This window comes from Melozone crissalis, unplaced genomic scaffold, assembly GCF_028551555.1.
Source record: "Melozone crissalis strain CALT ecotype California unplaced genomic scaffold, PUWL_Pcris_2 ptg000006l_1, whole genome shotgun sequence".
Taxonomy (NCBI): domain Eukaryota; kingdom Metazoa; phylum Chordata; class Aves; order Passeriformes; family Passerellidae; genus Melozone; species Melozone crissalis.
In genome coordinates, this window is record NW_026535784.1 from 19,820,878 (window position 1) to 19,840,832 (window position 19,955).

The following is a 19,955-nucleotide window of genomic DNA, read 5'->3' on the forward strand; positions in this document are numbered from 1 at the left end:
GTCTGTATGTTCCCAAATAAGCACAATAAGAAAAAATTAAGTGAAGAGAATCCTTGTAATGCATTCTAATTCTTACATTTGATACATGAGAAATTTATACATTGTTCATACAACATATACTACATATGAACAGAGCATAAATGATTGAGAAGAAAGTAATTTAAAGTGCCACTTTCTGTTTTAAATAGATAACTAAATAAACAAACTCTTAAAAGCAAAATCATATTTATGGCATCCTCTGCATAGACTACTTCTTGATCAGCCCCTGACTTATTACAGGATTTGTTCAGCATATTTAGAAAATATGACAGAGATGACCCTAAAATACTTTCTGCAGACTACAGCCTTTCACGAACTGTTTGAAAAGTGACTCAAAAAGCAGTACAGATAGCCTTAAGGTTAAAAGAAACACAAGTATCTCCCATTTGCCAAGTAGAATTATCACCAACATGTTTGTTTATGCCTATTCTGGATGAACAGATCTGCTGATTTTAATAGCTTACAAGTGTAAATATGTTAAGAATTACATGCAGGGCTGGGGCCTTAGCTTTAATCAAACTTAGAATCAAACATTATTTGAAGCATTTAATATTTTACTTATAGAATATAATTTGGTGGAAATTAGATTTTAAAGTATTTCAACCAAAAATAATTTATCTGCAATATATTAGTGACAGACCACCTAGATGCTATATACTATATAACATCCTTTTTTAAATCTTGCCTGTACCTAGATGAGATCAAAATTTGCTATTACTTTCAGTTGTCCTCAGTCAATTATCTCTGCATTATATTTCAATGCTACGAATTCAAGTTTTTCATGATCAAATGATCTTTTTTATTTTCTTGTTTAATCAATTCCTTGCAAATTCCTATGGTCCATAACAAAAGAGATGTCAGGAATTTGATTCATATTTATTATTTTCATATTCCTGGTCATAACAGGAATATGTTTTGGTTATTTTTCTACCCAAATGATAAAAACCCACCTTAGAGTGTACAATACTCTTCCATCGCTCCAGATTCGAAGCAAACGGTTTGGAGTTGTAATCCAGTGGGCATCAGATTTCCTTGAGTTCCGGAAGAAAGTGTCTGGAATCCAGATTTTTCCAACCATATTGCTATTAAGCATAAGCACCTTCATTGAGCTGTTAAATTTTAGACGACTGTCATACCAAGTCTGGGCAAAAATTATATCTATAGTGTATTCCTAAAAACAGAGAAACAACCATATCTATGTTTACATTTTCCAACGTCTGCAAGCCAACTGTTTTCTGACTCATATATAAATCTGAAGCCACTTGCTCTATTCTCTTTTGTATTATCATTTGCATAGCAGACAGCAGCCAGTGAACCCAGAATGAGAGACAAAAGATGCACACAGCCTTCTGTTGCTACCTCCTCTCCCCTGAGACACACTGATTACTTCAGGAAGAAGGTATGTGATGGGAGTGTAACTTGGAGGTTCCCGCACACTGCAATCACCTCTGGGGGCCCTGGACAGAAATTTAAGGGCAACCTTAGTACTTCAGGGTTAGACTATGTTAAGACAGATATTCTATACTTTTAAGAACCAAACAAAGCAAGCTTTCTATGTTTTCCCCCAAACTTTTCAACACACAAGTTAACATTTTTCAAGAAATTTCAGATTATGAAGAATTCATGAATATGTGGAAATCAAACATGCCAGTTTGCAGAACTATCTGTTACCATCTGCCTTGTACACCTACCAACATACACACAAAAGTATACATAATCATAATCAAGAAGGACATTTCCCCTAAAGAAATTCCACTTTACTTGTTAAAGCCTCAAGGAAGGTCCTTCTGTAATAGAAAATCAAATTCCTCTGTAGACTTATGGCCAGAAAAGAAAGGTGAAAAACAAAATAAATAGATAAAAGTTAGCCCCATTTTATGAAATAATTCTTGACACAGTAAAACTTGAGAGGGACATCAATACAGATGCATAAAAGAATTCTTCTTTCTGAAGAATCCAGCCAGTTGTTTCTGCACTTCAGCAGCTCTCCGTGTTGTCAGAGCTCTAGACCATACTCTGACCTTAATGGCAACAGCCTCAGTACCCCATAGCAGATGTGATCTTTCCTGCACGGCTGCCCCATGAGGGCTTCAATGAGAACTGGGCACCTCCCCTGCAGGGAAAGAGCTGGAGGCCAAGCTGAAACACTTGGTGCTGGTTGTTCACCTCTCAGTTATGGGTTGAATGGACAGGAGAAAGCGAGGAAGAGATGGTGTCCACACTCTTGCTTGAGCCAAAGGGGTAAGTACTAGTTTACTTGGTCAATAAAAACCCATAGTGTAGTCAATCCTGTTTTTAAATGAAAGCTAAACGCTTCATTGATTGGAGGGGATTTTTTTGTTCATTTTCCTTTTAAGCAATTACAGCGGCCAAGTGTACAAGTTACAGATTCCTCACTAGCTTCAGCAACTGATACCACCCATCTCTTAGGAAAGTTTGAGAAATTTGGCACTTCATCCTTGAGAAGTACCAGGGCAGATATTCCAGGACTATCTTAATCTCTCTTGATTTTCCCACCTCTCCAGATGGGAGAAGTACAAATTCAGGAAACAGATATGCTGGAGGGAGGTTTCCTCTTGCTCTATGATGTATGGCAGATGAATTACCACCTGGTAATTCTGTGTTTTCCAAAGGTTATGAACAAGTAATGCATGAGGCAAACAGTGGAGAGACAGAGAACAAAAATACTATAAAAATGTAGTTTTAAGGTGACTTTTTTCTAAAATTTTGCATATTTCTTGAGAGTCACTGCCAGCAGAGGAAGATTCTGAAGGTCAAAACAAGTCCTTGACTTATTTCTTCTTCTGCAAACAGAATTCCAGATACCTGTGAAAACCCTGGAACTGTTTAACTTTAAAATTCAACTTTCTGTGCTCATTTGTAGTTATAACTGAAAATGAAACTTGCCTTGCTGTAGTATAAAGGAGAGCCCAAGGCAGTGCACCAGAGAAGTGTTTCAATGGGCTTTAATGGGACAGAATGAACAAAGATTTATGCATTGCCTTTACAATACAAATAGAAGAAATGAAAAAAGAAGTGAGCAGAATCAACAGACATGATGAAATGTACGAAAAGTGAAGACCATCTGAGTTTGAAGGTGCTACTCTTTGCAGCCACTTCACAGTAGCAATGCCTGGTTTGAAAAAAAAAATTGTCTAAGTCATTATAGTCAAATCCACCCAAGCAAGAAAACACAGCTTGTTATAGAATACCAGCCACCCTAATAAATTAGACTAAAAAAGGAAGATTATTTTGAACACAAAGAACAAGGGAATGGCCTCAGCAGACTCAGATGCTTGTATTCTTTTGCCTTTCCATTTTAAATGTGCAGGTTTGTATCCTGCTAACTCCAAACAGCAGCACTCTGCCAGCTACTAAGCAGAAAAATAGTTCTATCTCAGATTAAACCAGCATGTATTAGAGGAGCTGTTTAAAAAACCCTTGGGGAAAACAAAAAACAGAAAAAAACAACCAAACAAAAAAAACCCAAACAAAAAAAAAACAAGAATAATTCTTCATGATACATTTATAACTGTTCAAAAATAACCCAGTACACAATAATTTAATGTCAGAAAATTAGTAATGTCTTGTTTCCAAGCATCTTGCGGAACGTCAAAGGAGATCCAAGTGCTAGCCTCTTGTAACACACCTGAAGAGACTTGTCCTCCTTGTAAAAGCTCACACTTCTGCACTCAGACACATCCCTCTCCCTCTCCTGGAATCAGCCAACTACAGGCATAATCCTACCATGCATCTCACTTGAAAGACATGGACTTGCAGCCTCATGGTGGGTGGTAGCAGCAGCTCACCCTGCTCTTCAGCAGGGACCCAGAGACTGTGCTCTGATTTCACACAAGAACATTTATTCCACGTCTACCATCTGCCTTGGTGACATTACTACCTACTTCTTCAGCGTATCTATCCTATGCCTCCCTAAGACCTCCCTGAGGGTACATAACACATATTGAGGCAGCATATATTCTTCACAAAATGCATCTTACATGTGATCACATTCTTACCCCAAAATATTTCCTACTTCTTTTCAAGAAGGGGAAATCTGGGTCCCTAAAAGTTATTAAAAATTAGGTAGAAAAATAATCATACTGTCTTTTCTGAGAGTACTTTATTTCTGAAACAAGATGAATAAAGGCCCTATCTTTTTTCAGAGATTGCATAAGCAAGCATAACAGCAACAAGATTAATGCAATATTCTTTTAGTGCAACAAATATTTCTAGCCAACTATCTTGCTTTCCTTGTTTTCTTACAAAATTTAAAATTAACACTCCTATCACTTCTACTAGTCTTTGATGAAACTCAACATTTAATGCCACTGTGCAACTATAAAAATTGGTTTAGTACCCTCTCTTTCAAATTAAACTAATGGCAAAATAGGCATGCAGAATAAAGTGGAATCCATCTATGGCTGTGTTAGTCACAGCTTATTCATATTTAACCTCACAGGGTCCAAGAACAATGGCACATATTGGCTCCTATTTGGCATTTGATTAAATCTCTGATTACTTTTTATTCACAGCTGGCATGAAGTGCCCACCTGCCTAATTATTTACAGATAACTTCAATCCTCCTCCATCTCTTTCCTCTCTAAAAGATCTTAGCAAACTCCAAAGGCTGGGAACAGTGTGACTAATCAGAGATTACCATTAAAGGGCCAGGCAGGGCACAAACTGTGACTGCTGACAAACAGATTCATGGCCTGAGTGATAGTCATTTAATATAAAAAACCAAGTACTTCAAACAAAGCAGGAACAGCTACTGAAGGGGGATAAATAAAATCCTCAATATGTTTCATTGTCATGAACAGTTCAATTGAAGTCAGACTTTGAAAAAGGTCAGTGGATTGCTTTTTTTATTTACTGGAAAGCTGTGAAAGAAAGAGAGGCAGATATCATCTAATACAATTGTTTCTCTTTATAAACTGCAGCACACGAATTCTAATATAATATCAATAAGGATAGGGAAAAATGTAGCAAAAAGAAAAAAAGAATTCTTGTATATTTTTCCTGACAGTCCAACAACTGATTTGATATTCCAGAATAAAAAAAGAATGAGAAGGCAAGTAACAAAAAGCTAAATTGTTGGCTGGATTATGTTAAATGCAACACATTTTGTCTGAGAACAGAAGAAAGTTGCCTAGTTCTGTTTTCAGAAACAGAAAATCAAGGAAGAGTTCCAAAACCAAATTCAGAACTAAAAAAATTTTTTGCAAACTACAGACTTACAATGCAGCTAATTACCAGCGAATTTAATAGAAAAATAAATAAAAACATATTCCTATCATTTCATCTTTGCTCAGAAACCCACCCCAGCTTTTCTACCAGATCCAAAATTTTGTGTGAAGGGCACCTCAGTGTTCCTGTAATGGTGTATTTTGAAATCTGCTTCATATGGAGCGTCTCAAAGCAGTTGAACTAACAACTTGATATGACTTTAGTCAGGTGTTTTATCATTTTATTCAGCATTCTAATTTCCTAAACTGGAATTCAATGTCAGTGAGGAAGGGAATTTTTCAGAAAAAAAAAAAAGGGAAACTAAAGAAAGCATTCTACCAGTCTATATGTTTTCACAATAAGAGATGTGATTTAATGCTAAATACCAATTTCATACTCTGATGAAAAGATTTTAAAAACAAAAAACATCATAAACAAAACCAGTAACCACTTGCTTTCCTAAGAGGCAAGCACAAAATAAAGCATCAAGCATTAGTCAATTTATCTTCATCCGCCCAGGGTGGTGCCAATAAACACTCGTAACCTTTACCTTTTCCCTCACCCAAATTTCTTTGAACATCAATAAGGGGCTATAAAGTAATTTATTAAAATACTTAACCTATCCTTGATGTATAACCTTTCTTAACAAAATGTTGAAAATGTGGCTACTCTGCCTGGTCGGTTACTTTAAAAGCCCTTTAAAGAGGTTTCGTTTAGGTGCTTCAGGGCCAACAATGTTTTCAGAACTTAGTCCCCATGGCTGAGACCAAATAAAAAGTAAAATTTTTTGGTTTATTAAACCATTTTTGTTTGGTCTCTAAAGCAATCTGAACTTACTGACCTTAGAGAAACCTAACAGATCCAACAAACCACAGTGCTTCTGGCACATACCTGTAATATTACATTAATGATGCTGCAACCATGCAATGAACAAATTCATGCAGTGAACAGAAGTGTATTGTGTCTGCTTCCAGAGTTTTAGTCAGTCAGATTGCTATAACTGTACAGATAATCACACTGGAGGATGCTATGAGAACATATGCACAGGGTAAGTGGAAATATGGCAAATCATATCTACAGAAGGTGAGGGAGTACAGCAAGACCTACATAGTCACAATTCAGGAAAAAATCTCACTCTTCACATCATAATTTGGCATCTGTGCTAATCTAGTCCTTATTTTGAACATGCAAATTGACAGATGTAAACAACAAAGGCAAGACTTATTTCAATGTTTAGTAGACTATGAACTATCATCAAAATCTTGCCAATAGTGAAAGGATTAGCTAGAAAAGAAACTTAAGCACTACAGCAAAATCTACACTTTTATTTCATCAGATTTGGTCATTTGAAGAGAGCATAAGGAGAGGAAGTAGACAAGTTATATGCACAATCTATATATATTCTCATGGTAAAAATTATATAAAAAATTTTGATTTACTTTTCAACAGAATATTGAATATTTCAGCCAGTAGCTCTCATGAACAAACATTAAACTCTAGAAAAAACTAGAAAACTCAGAAGAAAACAAAACAAAAAACCACAACAACCAAAGAACATCCAAAAACTGAAACAAAAAACCAAATTGAAACATAAAACCCAATCAAACAAAAAAACCCCACAAAAATAGAAAGAAACCAACACCAAATGTGTAAATACATATATATATAAAACCACATGAATAAAAGGATTAAGGACTTCGCTTAGAGATTGTCAATAGTGATTTATCTGCTCCATTGACTGTACCTTCTAAAGTAAGCAGCTACATTTACCTTGCTGTAATTAGAGACACTCTAGCCAAAACTGGACTCACTGGCAACTTTAACAGCAAAGCCTTACATTACTCAGGCATACATGGTTTTGTCGTTTCTCTTTATAAGCGAAGGGAATACTTCACCATTCAGTATGGTGCAACTGTTTTCAAAGCAAGGCTAACTGCACACTTACTGTTTGGTCTTTAATGAACATGGTTTTCCTGCCATGGTTAAAAATCCCAACATTGATGGCAAAAAGACTTATCTGTGGCTTGGCTTCTACTCTGCAACTCCTGTAAAATACATGATCCCACATGAAATACAGTATACCTATTCGGTTTTCTGGTTGATGGGGCAGGAATCACCTTCAAACACCAATCATCTGCTGCACTATACAAGATAAATAATATATAAGAGCATGTATAGCCATGCAGAACTTCATAAAAGGAGCCTCTACTTCCTTACTAGCCTTACTGGTCTTAAGAACATAACCTGTTGTGGGGATAAAACTCTACACTTGAGACACCACTGTTATTCAAAAAGGCAACATCTCAATCAGCATTTTCTGTATGCTTGTGAAGGACACACTTCAATATAGCCCAAGAAAAAGTGTTTTAAATGTGCATTCTCCATGGTGGTCTAAATAAGCACCCAGATGTGAAAGACTCAGTGAAATTTAAAATCGGGCAAAACCAGAATAAAATAGAAGCCAAGGTCAACAGGCGGTGAAGCTACATTCACCTATCAGCAAAAGCATATTCAATTCCTAAAAACTTGGTCAGTGCAGTCAACCCTGCTGCCAAGGGAGCAAGGAACGCTATCTCCAGGGGTAGGGTTACTTTCTTGGTAAACAGTTTGGAGGTGCTGCTGCAGGACAAAGCTTCCAGAGCATTCCCCTGCCAGCAAAGTGAACTTGCTGTAGCTCACACCGTGAGGAGAGAAACCCAGCTGTATCTGCCTGGCTTTAGAGACAAGGAGGTTCTGTAGTGTCAGCCCCTTGTAGGGGCCAGTGAATTACAGCAGCTCTCGCTGGTGCACAGCCCGGAGGCAGCCACGGAAACCCCTGTGATAAGAGCACCTGCTGAGGTCAGCCCCTATCACAAGAAGATTGCTGTACAACCCCTATCACAACTACTGCAACAATCAAGGCACACCCTCTGCCTCTTGTCTCCAAAACCCAGCTCAAATCTAGGCCAGCAGAATTATTCACACAACTGGAATGCAGCATGACATATGTCCATACAGACAGACAGAAAAGGAATTAAAGAACAGGTGTGTGATGCTCTTCAAAATATTTATTTTACAGCTGACACAGAGATAAGAGGTATAGACAAAAAACTAAACAGATCTTGTCTTAGCTGCAGGCACAAGGGACACAACACAGCTGAAGAAGACAGAAAGCATTTGGAGAGGATATTAGGGCACACGAAGTAAAGATAAACTATACATCAGAACAGAGACATAGTCTGTGCAGTTTTGGGGTGAAAAGAAAGAGTAAAGTGCTGTTTGGGTCATCTTTAACACTAGTAAACACTCTTACCTTCTCAGCGAAGCGCTATGCAATACTTACACTAACATTACTCTTGGTTTAGATCATCTCAGATCATAACTAAACTATGCAGGCACTCAATATTGCTTATACAGGACACATAACCTCTGCAAGCAGCTGATGGCCTGAGTTTAACATAAAAGGCAAGATTTGGAAAGCTAACGGGGGCATAATTGCAGATAGCAACTTGAGCACAACATGAACTTAATTCTTTGTGATATTTTGTAACCTTCACAGAGGGGGAAAAATGGGAAATGAGCAAAAGGAAAAGTAAGTTTAAATAGAAACAAAATGAGAAACAATGAAGTTGCTTTGCAGACATTTATAGGAAGTTTCTTTCAAGCATAAAGGGCAGCTTGGGAGAAACTAAAGTAAAAAGTTGAAAGTATGGGAGCAGAAACTAGCAAGATCTGAGGCAGGAAATGGCCTCTTGAGGAAAAAAAAACAACTAAAAATCGCTGAGGACAGGTTTTGAAGTACCTTGAAAGTGAAAGGGAACAGTTTATGTGTGAAATCCAATGAAAGAGAAGACAAAAGAAGAACCTGAACAAGAGATAAGTCAGTAGAAAAAGTGGAAAATTCTACCTGTAGGACATCTCTAGATGCAATGAGTGGAGCCAAGCTGCAACTGGAAAGGTTACAGAAATACATAGCGTAACAATGAGGATTTGGACAAGAGTTTTTATGTAATGGGTTAAAAAATAAAGAAATATAAAATCCCTTTGTATTCAGAATTTGCAAGACAAAATTGAGACTACTCCTGGTTCTAAGACCCATCACATCATAGAAAATTTTTAGATTCCAGTCCTCAATGCCATAAATTAATCATTATTCACAGCAACTGAGAGTGAATAAGAGGTGAAAATTTGTAAGCTTTAAAGCTGTAATTCGGTCATATTGAGCTAACAAAACAACTGTGAACACATATGAGTGACACAGGACAGAATTTAGACTCCTTAGGACAAAAGGAGACAGAGAATAGCAGGCTATTGACAAAGAAAGGTGTCTAAATTTGTGCATGAAACTTCCAAGAAGAAACAGCACAGGGGAAGAAAAGGTGACCGTGGAAGACATACTATGCAGAAGCAACAAAGGAACAGCTTTAAGAAATACATTCACATCAATACTTAAACAGATCAAGTGTTACAAACACAAGAAACTAAGAGACTTTATCACAACACACTGACAGACTGACCACAGGTAAAAAGGAAGCTTTTTCAGAATTGTTGTCTGGCCCTATGCATGTCCACAGCTCAGCACCCCTGCCATTTCTTTAACAAGTTACAGAATCACAGATTAGCCCCATGCACTACAGAGCACTTATGTCTGAAAGCTCAGGCACTTCAGAGGCAGTTTGGTTATTGCTCTGGCTGTGAATGCTATGAATCTGAGAAGAAACAAACAGGATTTCCAAACAGTATGCTGGCACACTCTACTGAAATCAGAGGAGTGAAGTAAAAATAAACAGGAGTTGTAGTAGTAGTAGTAGTACTACTACTACTATAGTGATTATTATCATTATTGCCACCATGCCAGCTGTGGCTTAAGTGATGCAGTGATACAATACAAAACCAGTATTTCCTAAAGCATGAACTAATCTAAGATTTAAGAACAAACCACAGCACAAAAAGACTGCAGCCTTACATAGCAATGCTATTACATGGCTCATAGAAGGCCATATTTTGCAGCAAAGAGCATAGATTTTCCTAGTGACTTGTGTGGAACCTTCAGTACCTCTCCTGGCTTCACGCTTTTTAAGGGACAATGGGTAAACTGCAGCTGAAAACAGGAAAAACACTGAGTGCTGTTTAAAGTGAGGACTGAAAAGATGTCTGTTGTCTGCTTTGGTTTCAGAAGGCCACAGCAACACTTGTGAGTACAGTACAGTACTGTACCTGTGTTTTCTGTACAGTAACTGTTCAGTACATTAATTGTACAGTAACTGCATTTTCCCTCAGCCCTCACCATTTTCTTCAAATTGATCACAGGAATTGGGACCAGCTGCTGAAAAGAAACAGCTATGCTGTCCCAGTATGAGCAGAATACTGCATGTATTTGGCCAATTCTCCCTGAACAAGAAAATCTTAGAGGTATTTTCCAATTGCAGTAATCAAACTGCAAGAACCAGATTAATCAATTAAAGCTAATCTTTTTGGAGAATAAAAAAAGAGAGAACAATCATTAAATAGTACTTGTGAAGTATTACTCAATTTCTAGAGATGGTAACACAAGAAATGCTAGCAGAAATATTTGGTTTGACTTCTAAGTATATTCCATAAAGAAATCCCACAATGCTCAAGGCTACTGAAAAAAATATTTACTCAGCTGCTGCACATGAACAGCATCCACCAATCTCAAACAGTCATCTGAGTAAGCCAATTAACCATGATCACTTGCAGTGCTGACAGGCACCACAATGATTGGAATCTATCATCTTCCCTAACTGAAATAAAAATGTACACTGGGAAAAATAATATAACTCTAACTTCTCTCAAAGAAGATACAGTACAATAAAAAACAGGTAATATTCAAAGACCCGTTGGTACTTTCGTCCTGTCTTATGAACAAACTGATCACAGAATTCCTGCCATTTGAAAGAGAATTAAACCAATTTGCATAAAGTATATATACTTGACTTTCCAAAAATTTCCATTGCTTGCACACTGAATCCACACAACCTTTAGCAAACCTCATAAATTCTCATGTATGGGCCAAAGTGCATCCTTCATGATCTTCCTTTCATTCAGGAAGCTGCCAATCTTCCCAGGAAGATGGTGTGGGAGATGGTGTCAAATATTTTACTGAAGTCTAGATAGCCTTTCCCTCATTTACTAAACTGGTCACTTTGTCATAGAAGGAGATTTGGTTAGTCAGCCTGGACCTTACTTTCACAAGTCCATGTTGGCTGGGCTTGATGCCCTGGTAGTCCTGAATGTGCCATGTAATGGCACTTAGCTGCATTTTACAGGGCTGTTGCACAATACATAGCACAGACTAGCTCTAAAAGACAGATTCAAAAATCTTTAGACTTAGTATTATAGGCCTAAATACTCTAGTGATGCAGAAACTTGGTAAAAGTGTTTACCCAGGATGCAGATGCCTGAAGAGATCACAAGCTCTAGGAAAATGTATCTTAATCGTGGGGTAACTACAGAATATAAAATGTTGTGTAGATCTTGCTAAATAGTAAAAGCCAAAATACAACAGCCTTTAAAAACAAACTTTAATGAATGTCATGTGTAGACCTCAATTATGAAAGTAGAAGTTTATCAAATAGTAACAGGAAAATAGACAATTAAACAAACAAATCTGTTTGTTCTCATAGTATTCATGTGTTCAGTACTCATATATGTTCTCTAAAGCCTTCAGACAAACATACTCCCAGATAGGCTGCTTCAGCATCACTGTCAGAAAAAACAGCCTCTACGTCATGCCATATTGTACTCAAACTTGATAGTTAAAGGACATCATTTGCCAGAGTGAATTAATTAATCTGGCAAATGAGTAATCCAATCGAGATTGGAAATCCCAGAAAATGTATTCTCTTAGTAAGTGATCAAATTAGGGGCTAAGGACAGCCCTTGAAATGGAAGCAAATTTTGGATTATTGGTTAAAAATCTCAAACAATACTGACTCCAGGGAAAGTGCCTTCCTAATGAAATCAACAGCTCACATAAGAGGAGCTTACACGGTAAAATTTGTTGTCATTTATTTTGCTGAGACTGTTGTTTCCCAGAATAAAAACTTTTTTTGGGGAAATCTCAATCAAATTATTTTCAAGTTTATGGTTTTCCTTATTTTTACAAAGGTTTGATCTCTGTACTGAGGTTAGGTGCTCATACAAGCCATGTTTTTGAAGTGCAAACCCAATGAAAGGAATTGCCCTTTTATGAGTGCCACAGCAGTTTTAGACTGTAATTTAAATTGCTAAGTAGCTTTCTGTCCATTTTTAAAAAGCATAGAATAGCTTTTAAAGTTCTATGTCTTAGTAACATTTACCTAATTACCCTTTGCTGGTGTGTTTCATTATTTTTTTTCTTTAAAGAGAAATCAGAAGGTTGGAGAGAAACATCCATTATTAACTATTAGGATCCCACTCTCTAGTGAAGTAACATACCTTTTCAGTAGGATGCCAATCCTCACCTTGCACTATAAGCTAGCATGGCTGGATTTTACCAGCAGCATGCAAGGACATCACCACCCAGGTCTAGCAGAGTTCTAGCAGATGTGGCAAGGCCCCTAAACAGCTGACATGCAACAGTTCCATGGCTGACACTCCCAGGCCCCAGGCTGAGTAAGCAGTGGGAAGCTGTAGGCACCCAAGAGGTCATGGTTCACAGCTGAACCATAGCTGCAAGGCTGCCCAGTGGCTGCAGAGACAAGAGGATGGCATGGGAGAAGGGGCAAGGTTATCCTGCAAAGCCAGCCATGTGCTGGCTCTCTGTAACTAGAAAACTGAAGCTGTAAGCATAGCTCATGTTCAGTCCCAGTGTGTGCAATACCTACTGGCCACAGGCTGAAGAGTTTACACAGGTTACTGGAAAAAGAAGTCACTACCACTTGCTAGATCCTCCTTACACATCCTCCCAGTTTCCTTCCACAGTAAGTTCATTCAGAAGAGGATTAGACAGAGAGAAGCAAAAGAGAAAGACTGCAGAAGGGAGACAGACCAAACAAAGACATCACTTACACTGGACATGGAATCTGGAAAATGTTCCCCACTCCGTCACTCTTATGCTCTGTCACAGATCATTACATACAGTCCTGGCCTGAGACATGGACTTCCCTGCCGCAGCCCCAGGCAATGCCAACCCTAAGCTGGTTAGACCATTATGCTAGAATGAGTATCCTTTGCCACTGACCTGCATCTTTTCCCAAAGTATCAAAGTATCACTGGATTTTCTTGCTTGGCTTCCCATCACTGGAAGTTGCTGTTCTCTACCCCCACATGTCTAAACCACAAGACTCTTAAAAATGATTGAGAATTACTGCACTCTTAGGAAATTCTCAGAAGCCCTCTGCACTGGCATGCTCTAGCCTCTGAACAAAACTTTTCTCTGTCATGCAAATTCAATACTGTCAGCAATTCTGTAGGGAGGAAGTAAAGGAGGTAAACTCAAAATCATCTGAAGGCAAGGCCCCTTCTTAGTCCTAGGCAGAAGTCATGCCAAAAGGCCTTTCTAAAGCCTCCCCCATTTCATGCAACACACAGTCTGAGAGAACTAACACAATCCCACATCCCCAACTTCCTCAAAAGTGCTGTTACTTCAGTGTTGGTAATGAACAGATGGGTCAGATCTCAAAGGTATACCACAAACTAGGTGAGATGTATTTCTTAACTTCTAGGAAACCAGTCATGTATACATACACACACTGAAAAGGATACAGAAGACTAAATGGAAAAAGAAGGACAAAAGAGTTAATTCAAATTTTGATTTCTATGAATTTGAAGAAAAACCAAACAAACAAAAAAATCACTTCACTGAAAATATTTTTGTTCAAATACTGTGTCAATTGTTATTTTTCTTAGGCTCTGAAGAGTAGCTCCAGGAAATCAAACCAGGCCAGAGACAAACCAGATATACACAAATATTGTGGAAATATTCAACACAAACTAAAACAAGGACCTGATACAATGGACTCTGTGTGACCTCACTTTTCTAAAAGAAAAACTATTTTTAAAATTACAACAATTTCAGGGGGACTTAATGTATCTCTGCAATAACTACAATTATATCTGAAAGCATAAGAATACATAGTAAGAAATAAAGAAAAATTTCAATGAGATTAGAATTATTTCATAATATTAACCCATAGCAACATGCAGATGATATTTTGTGTTAATAATCAGAACTTACCATATTGATTGGGTCAACTGGACCGATGCTGTTAACATAGACATCTGTTTCAATCACCGTAGTTCTCACTAAACAAAATAGTAACCATAATAATTACGTATTTAATTAACTCTGTGCATTGTTAGTGCAATTTCATTTATTTAACTAAAAACAGTGCATCTGGTATTCTTTTATTAGATTCAGAACAATTTAATTTCTGGTTTGTTCATTTTGTGAAGGATCATATATGACTTGGCTGTCTTATTTCATGTGAATTTTTAGAAATATAAACTTGAACTTTTTAGTTCATAATGCAATCTCCACCTGTGCTTTTTGATCAATATAAGACAGATAAAAAAGGCAAAGAAAGTAAAAACAAATAAAACAAAAAAACCCCAAACTCTCTTCCAACATAAAAATGCAGTCCTAAAAAGAAAACAAGTTTGGAACATTTTTTTTCATACAACAAACCATGAGGTCTGGGACAAATGCATTTATCAGCTGCAAGGAATCAATGTGAAGTGCCTTCTATCAGTTTCTGAGAATATGTAACAGATAAAAAATAACTTTTCACCACAGGCTTCTTCAAGTCATAAAGCTACAGCACACATAGGGATTACTAATGCTCTTTCATCAGCTTGATTATTACACTGGTTAAAAGACCAGATTGAAAGCTCATCAATTAAAGTTATTTAAAAGGTAAAAATTACCAAAATTATTTTTCTTCAAAAACAGGGAAAACACTCTCATTGTGCAAACAAAAAACCAAAAACTTTTTAAAATGTATTCCAGTACAGAATATACACTCTACTCTGTGCATTTTCAGAAGGATGCAAAGTCTAAGAGTGTCCATAAAAGGCACACCTGAAGTACAGGAAGTTCTCATAGCTAATTTTTTTCCTCCTAACTGGTTTATACAGAAAAAAGGGCACAAATGAAAGAGGAGAGGATGCATTCTAATTTCATCATTTTACCAAGCATCTTCTGGTTTGTGCTGCAGAACCAGAATGTGGACACAAGAGAATTTATGTCCTTGTACCCAATGGAATGAAGAGGGATAATAATAACAGAGGTCTGCTGGTTCTTTTATGGTATGCAATAAAATAAGCATCTCTTTCAAGATGCAGATAAAAAAAATGGGAAGGTACAAACAAAAAGGCATTTTGATTTCATAGGAGAGGGAGCCTCGGTCATCAGATTTAACTTTTTTATACAGCAAAAGCCAAGGGTTTAACAACAAACCTAATCTCTGAAAACTTTACCAGACATACAGAAAGCAAGACTGTAACAGTGACATCCTTGCCAACTACAAAGACAGGCAAGATGCATTTCCTAAATATCCCAAGATACTTTTTCCCTGCCAAGCTCACTTGGGAGGAAATTTGCCCTGATTCCAAATCTGGTTAATGGTGTGAACATAAGCCTGACAGAAAGACACACTAGTGAGGCTGCACGAAGGATTTTCTGTATGACCACAGAGCACAGAGTCACTTGATCACCATACCATCCCCAGCATGCTTCAGAGAAAGTTTAAACAGATTCTGGAAACCAATTTATCTCCTGGGGGAAAAAATAAGTACTTCCTGCAATGATACTTATGGGTCCCTTCCAACTCAAAATATTCTGTAATTCTGTTATTCTTTGATTCTGAGCTGCAAATGTTTCCAATTTCTGCAGAGCTCAGAAAGGAAGGGAGACAACACACGAACCCATACACACAGACTGAAATATCAGAGTAAGAATAAAGTTCATAATGTGTGTATTTAGTCATATGTGTGACGAAATCCTTTAGACATATATCACATTCTGCAAATGGATATCCTTTTCCTTTATAATTTGAAACCCTATTTATTTTCATAACAGCAGCCCCACTGCTAGAGTAGAACACAAGGAGGTGGATGAAAGTGTATCTTGCTTTATTCCTCAAGTAATGTTGAATACTTCATTGAAATACAACTCACAGGATTCCTTCTCCTCCCCCTCCTTTTTTTCCCCTCTCAATTCCGGTTATTCTGAAGGAGCTAAATACTCTGCAGGTGCAGCCAACCCCTTTCCAACAGTGTTTGTGTCATCTGACAGCATTACTACAGAAATGAATTACTAAAATAATTCAAAATATCATTATTCTTGATCAAAAATTTCCCATGAGACCACAATATAGATATCCCAGCCACTGGGATGTTTATTAACAACTAAATTTCAAGCTCTGTCAGTGACACAGTTTTTAATGGGGGCTGTGTCAATTTTAAGAAATTCCAACTTGCATCGTGCAGTACTTCACCTGCCACAAGGGCTTTCTTGTAGTGAGCCACTCAGGTAATTTTGCCTTTTCCATACTGCTCTGAGTAAGATTATAAGATGTATTAACAGCTAGTGAACAGTTTAAAAATATGCCTCTGTTGAAATTATTTTAATTGACAAAAATGATCCAGAAAGAGAAACTCAATTCAAGAGGACTGGAAGAAGCTTATTTTGTTACCTTAGTGCTTCTGTATGGTACAGAGAAATGTACTTCTGAATTAGAAGGATTAATTAATACTTCTTGTGTTCTTGAACTAGAAGTGATAACAGTTCATAAAAATGACAAATGCTGGAGGAAAATAACTTCTTGATACTTTGAGAAGAACAAATAGAGAAGATTTTCCGACCCTGGCTGCTTCCTATTTTACTATAAAACTTGCTATCAGCCCTGAAAACACAAGTAAGAAGATAGCTATTTAACACATCCTGCATGAAGTGCAGAGCAGCAGTGTTCTAAACAAGGGGAGAAAGGGCTTGAACACTTTAAATATTTAAACAGAAAGACAGTATGATGCAGGCTAGAGTAAAGCAAGAATGTGAGAGTGCATATTCAAGAGGAAGGGGGAGACAGAGAAAGAAGAGCACAAAGGAACAGCTGACCATAAGGTCAGCTTCTAATGCAGCTGCAGCACACAGGGAACCTGTTAGGTAAGCCCAGTCTAGAGAGATATACTCACTTTCTAATTTCCTGCTTTGACTTTTTTTTTCAATAGACTAAACTTCTGGGTTTAAAAAGTTTTGAAAAATGTTTATTCCTCATAAGAAAAATCATAGCAATAAAAATCTATCTCAGTAATTGACAAATTATTTTAGTAATTGACCCTGATATTTAAAGTGCCTGGTTTTTAGCCTATACTTTTGCGGGCTCAATTTTCAGCTTTTAATATTTGATAAAGCTCTTCTTGCTACACTTAAGAGCTCTTCTTATCAGCTATTCTCATTCTATAAACATCTATTTCCTGACACAAATAATAATCATTATTGTAAAAGTCTAGAACATTGCACTTTTTATTCCTTAATTCTGCTATTTTCACTCCTCCGATCCATTCAATACATTAACCTAGAGCATGGTAGTCCACCTAAATTCACTAACCCCATAGTTTACCACAATTCCCTCATTTTCTAATGAAGGTTTAAGTCACATCACCTTTGTTTATAATTAATACTTCTTATGCTCTTTAACTAAGACCACTTTTGTAACTTCATCCAGGCTTATTTTCTTTGAGCATGTTTTCTGTAACTCCTCAATACTTGCCTGAAGAAGCATCCCCTATAGTGATAAGGTATTTATTCAGCAAATAAATTCAGTGGGTACCCTATAGAGTCCTTCAATTTGTAATAGCTTTTAATGGAATAATACAATTCTAAGAATCAGCTATCTAAGATTATTACTTAAATGGCTACTTAAATTGAAAATTTAGTCTCAAGTGTCTACAGCAGGCTTCCAGGTCAACCTCTGAAGAATTTTTTCAAAGTGATTTTGATGAAATCAGAGCTCTGTTCTCTAAACTTTTTATACTTCTACTTAAAAGAAATTCATCTTTTTCAGATACTCCTACCCCACCATTTTTATAATTTCCATGATTTTCTATGCAGTGCACACGTCCAATACCTTCAACATTCCCTGAATATGTGCTTCTACATTTTGCTCTTGTATTTTGATTTTCTTCAATTCTTGGAAAATATTCTTAAAATACATCTCTCTCTAACTTTCCTTGGTATTTTCCTGCTTTTTTTGCTGTCTGGAATAAAATTTAAAAACTTTCCAAAGAGTGTTAAAATGAGAATGCAAAAGCAAGTCCTTAATGCAAAGCATTCACAGTGGCACAATATGGCAATATGCACATGTGCTACAGTATTTCTACAATTTTTATAAGGTTATTTAACTAGTATATCTGAGAAATATTGTCCAATTAGAAGCACAGTTGGCTCGGTAATTTCCCCCAGGTCCTGCCCCATTGGAGCTCCTTGATCTTTTAACCCTCTACATTATTGTATCTACAATGTATGGTGCAAAACAAAGTGTCCTTGGTAGACTAATAAACAGAATTCCAAGAATGTATTACTAAGAGTTTTTTAAAAGATAGGAGAAGTCAGGAAAAGTACTAAAACTTATAACTATGCATTAACAGTCTGCAAAGTTACGAATATATGAAAAACATATAAAAAATCTAAAAATCTTTAGGCATCATTTTGAGCTTATTTCTTTTCTGCCTATATCATACTTTCAACGCTGCTAGACTAGGAGCACCTGTTCAACAGAATACTTTCTAATACATTTATTTTTTGAGAATTAGCACTTCAGTTTGAAAGCCCTGTATTTTCCAGGTATTCTTGATATCTCTTAGAACATGACTATTCATACTAGTGCACTTGAGAGATGTAATTATTTACCCATGTTCTGCTTATGGGGCAATAACAACCATCCACATTTCTCGGGGCATCAAATTTTTCTACATCCATGAGCAATTATCCTTAAATTCCCACCCAATTATCCCAAATTCTTAAGGTTTCCATCAATGATGAGTTGTCTCAAACTGTTAATGAGAACACTCACTAAAGTTGTAGATATGTGATGACTGTTTCCAATTTTTAATTAAATTTTCAGATAGTGCAGTTGTATTTTGCACATATGCACATCACTGCTGGAAAAAATTATCTGTACATTGATAGGATAATATTAATAGATCAGTGCCCCTAGGATGAGAGGGCTGAAAAATGAGAAGCCAGAATTCTTTCCTTTAAAAAGGAAAGTTCAAAAATAACGGTGACTTTGATGCAGGACTACAGCTGAAACAGTATGGTTATAAAATCATGCACCCAGAAGGCAATGTTACAGTGAGAATAATACTGCTTTATTAGTATATCAACACTCCAAGGTTGTATCTGTAATTAAGCATATTTATACCACAGATAGGAGACTTTATCTGATAACTACTATTACTTCATACTGAGTAGAAGAATAATAGAACATTTATGCTCCAAACATCTCAAGCCTACTACATAACTTGAATTAAGGGCTAGTAAGATTACTAAACATAGCAAAGGGTAGAAGTTAAGAAATTACTACAGCTCATAGATATTTGAATGAGACAAACAGAAAATGACAGAGTGGTTTTCCCCTATTAAATTTCAGTATTGCCTCCAAAATGCCAATTTTCATTTGGCTCTCCTTTAGCATGTCCCTCAACTAACTGCATGTTTAACAATGAAACTCTTATCTCACTGTGAGATGCTGAAATTCTGT

General features: G+C 36.8%; 1 protein-coding gene across 1 annotated transcript in view; it reads right to left on the reverse strand.

Moving 5' to 3' along the window:
* GABRG1 (gamma-aminobutyric acid type A receptor subunit gamma1) overlaps positions 1 to 19,955 on the reverse strand; it is a 59,943-nt gene that overhangs the window by 19,481 nt on the left and 20,507 nt on the right. The window contains exons 3-4 of the mRNA XM_054293206.1: positions 14,429 to 14,496; positions 990 to 1,210 (exon numbers count right to left, since the gene is read on the reverse strand). Coding sequence (XP_054149181.1) covers positions 990 to 1,210; positions 14,429 to 14,496 — 289 coding nt within the window. The remainder of the gene's footprint in view (positions 1 to 989; positions 1,211 to 14,428; positions 14,497 to 19,955) is intronic.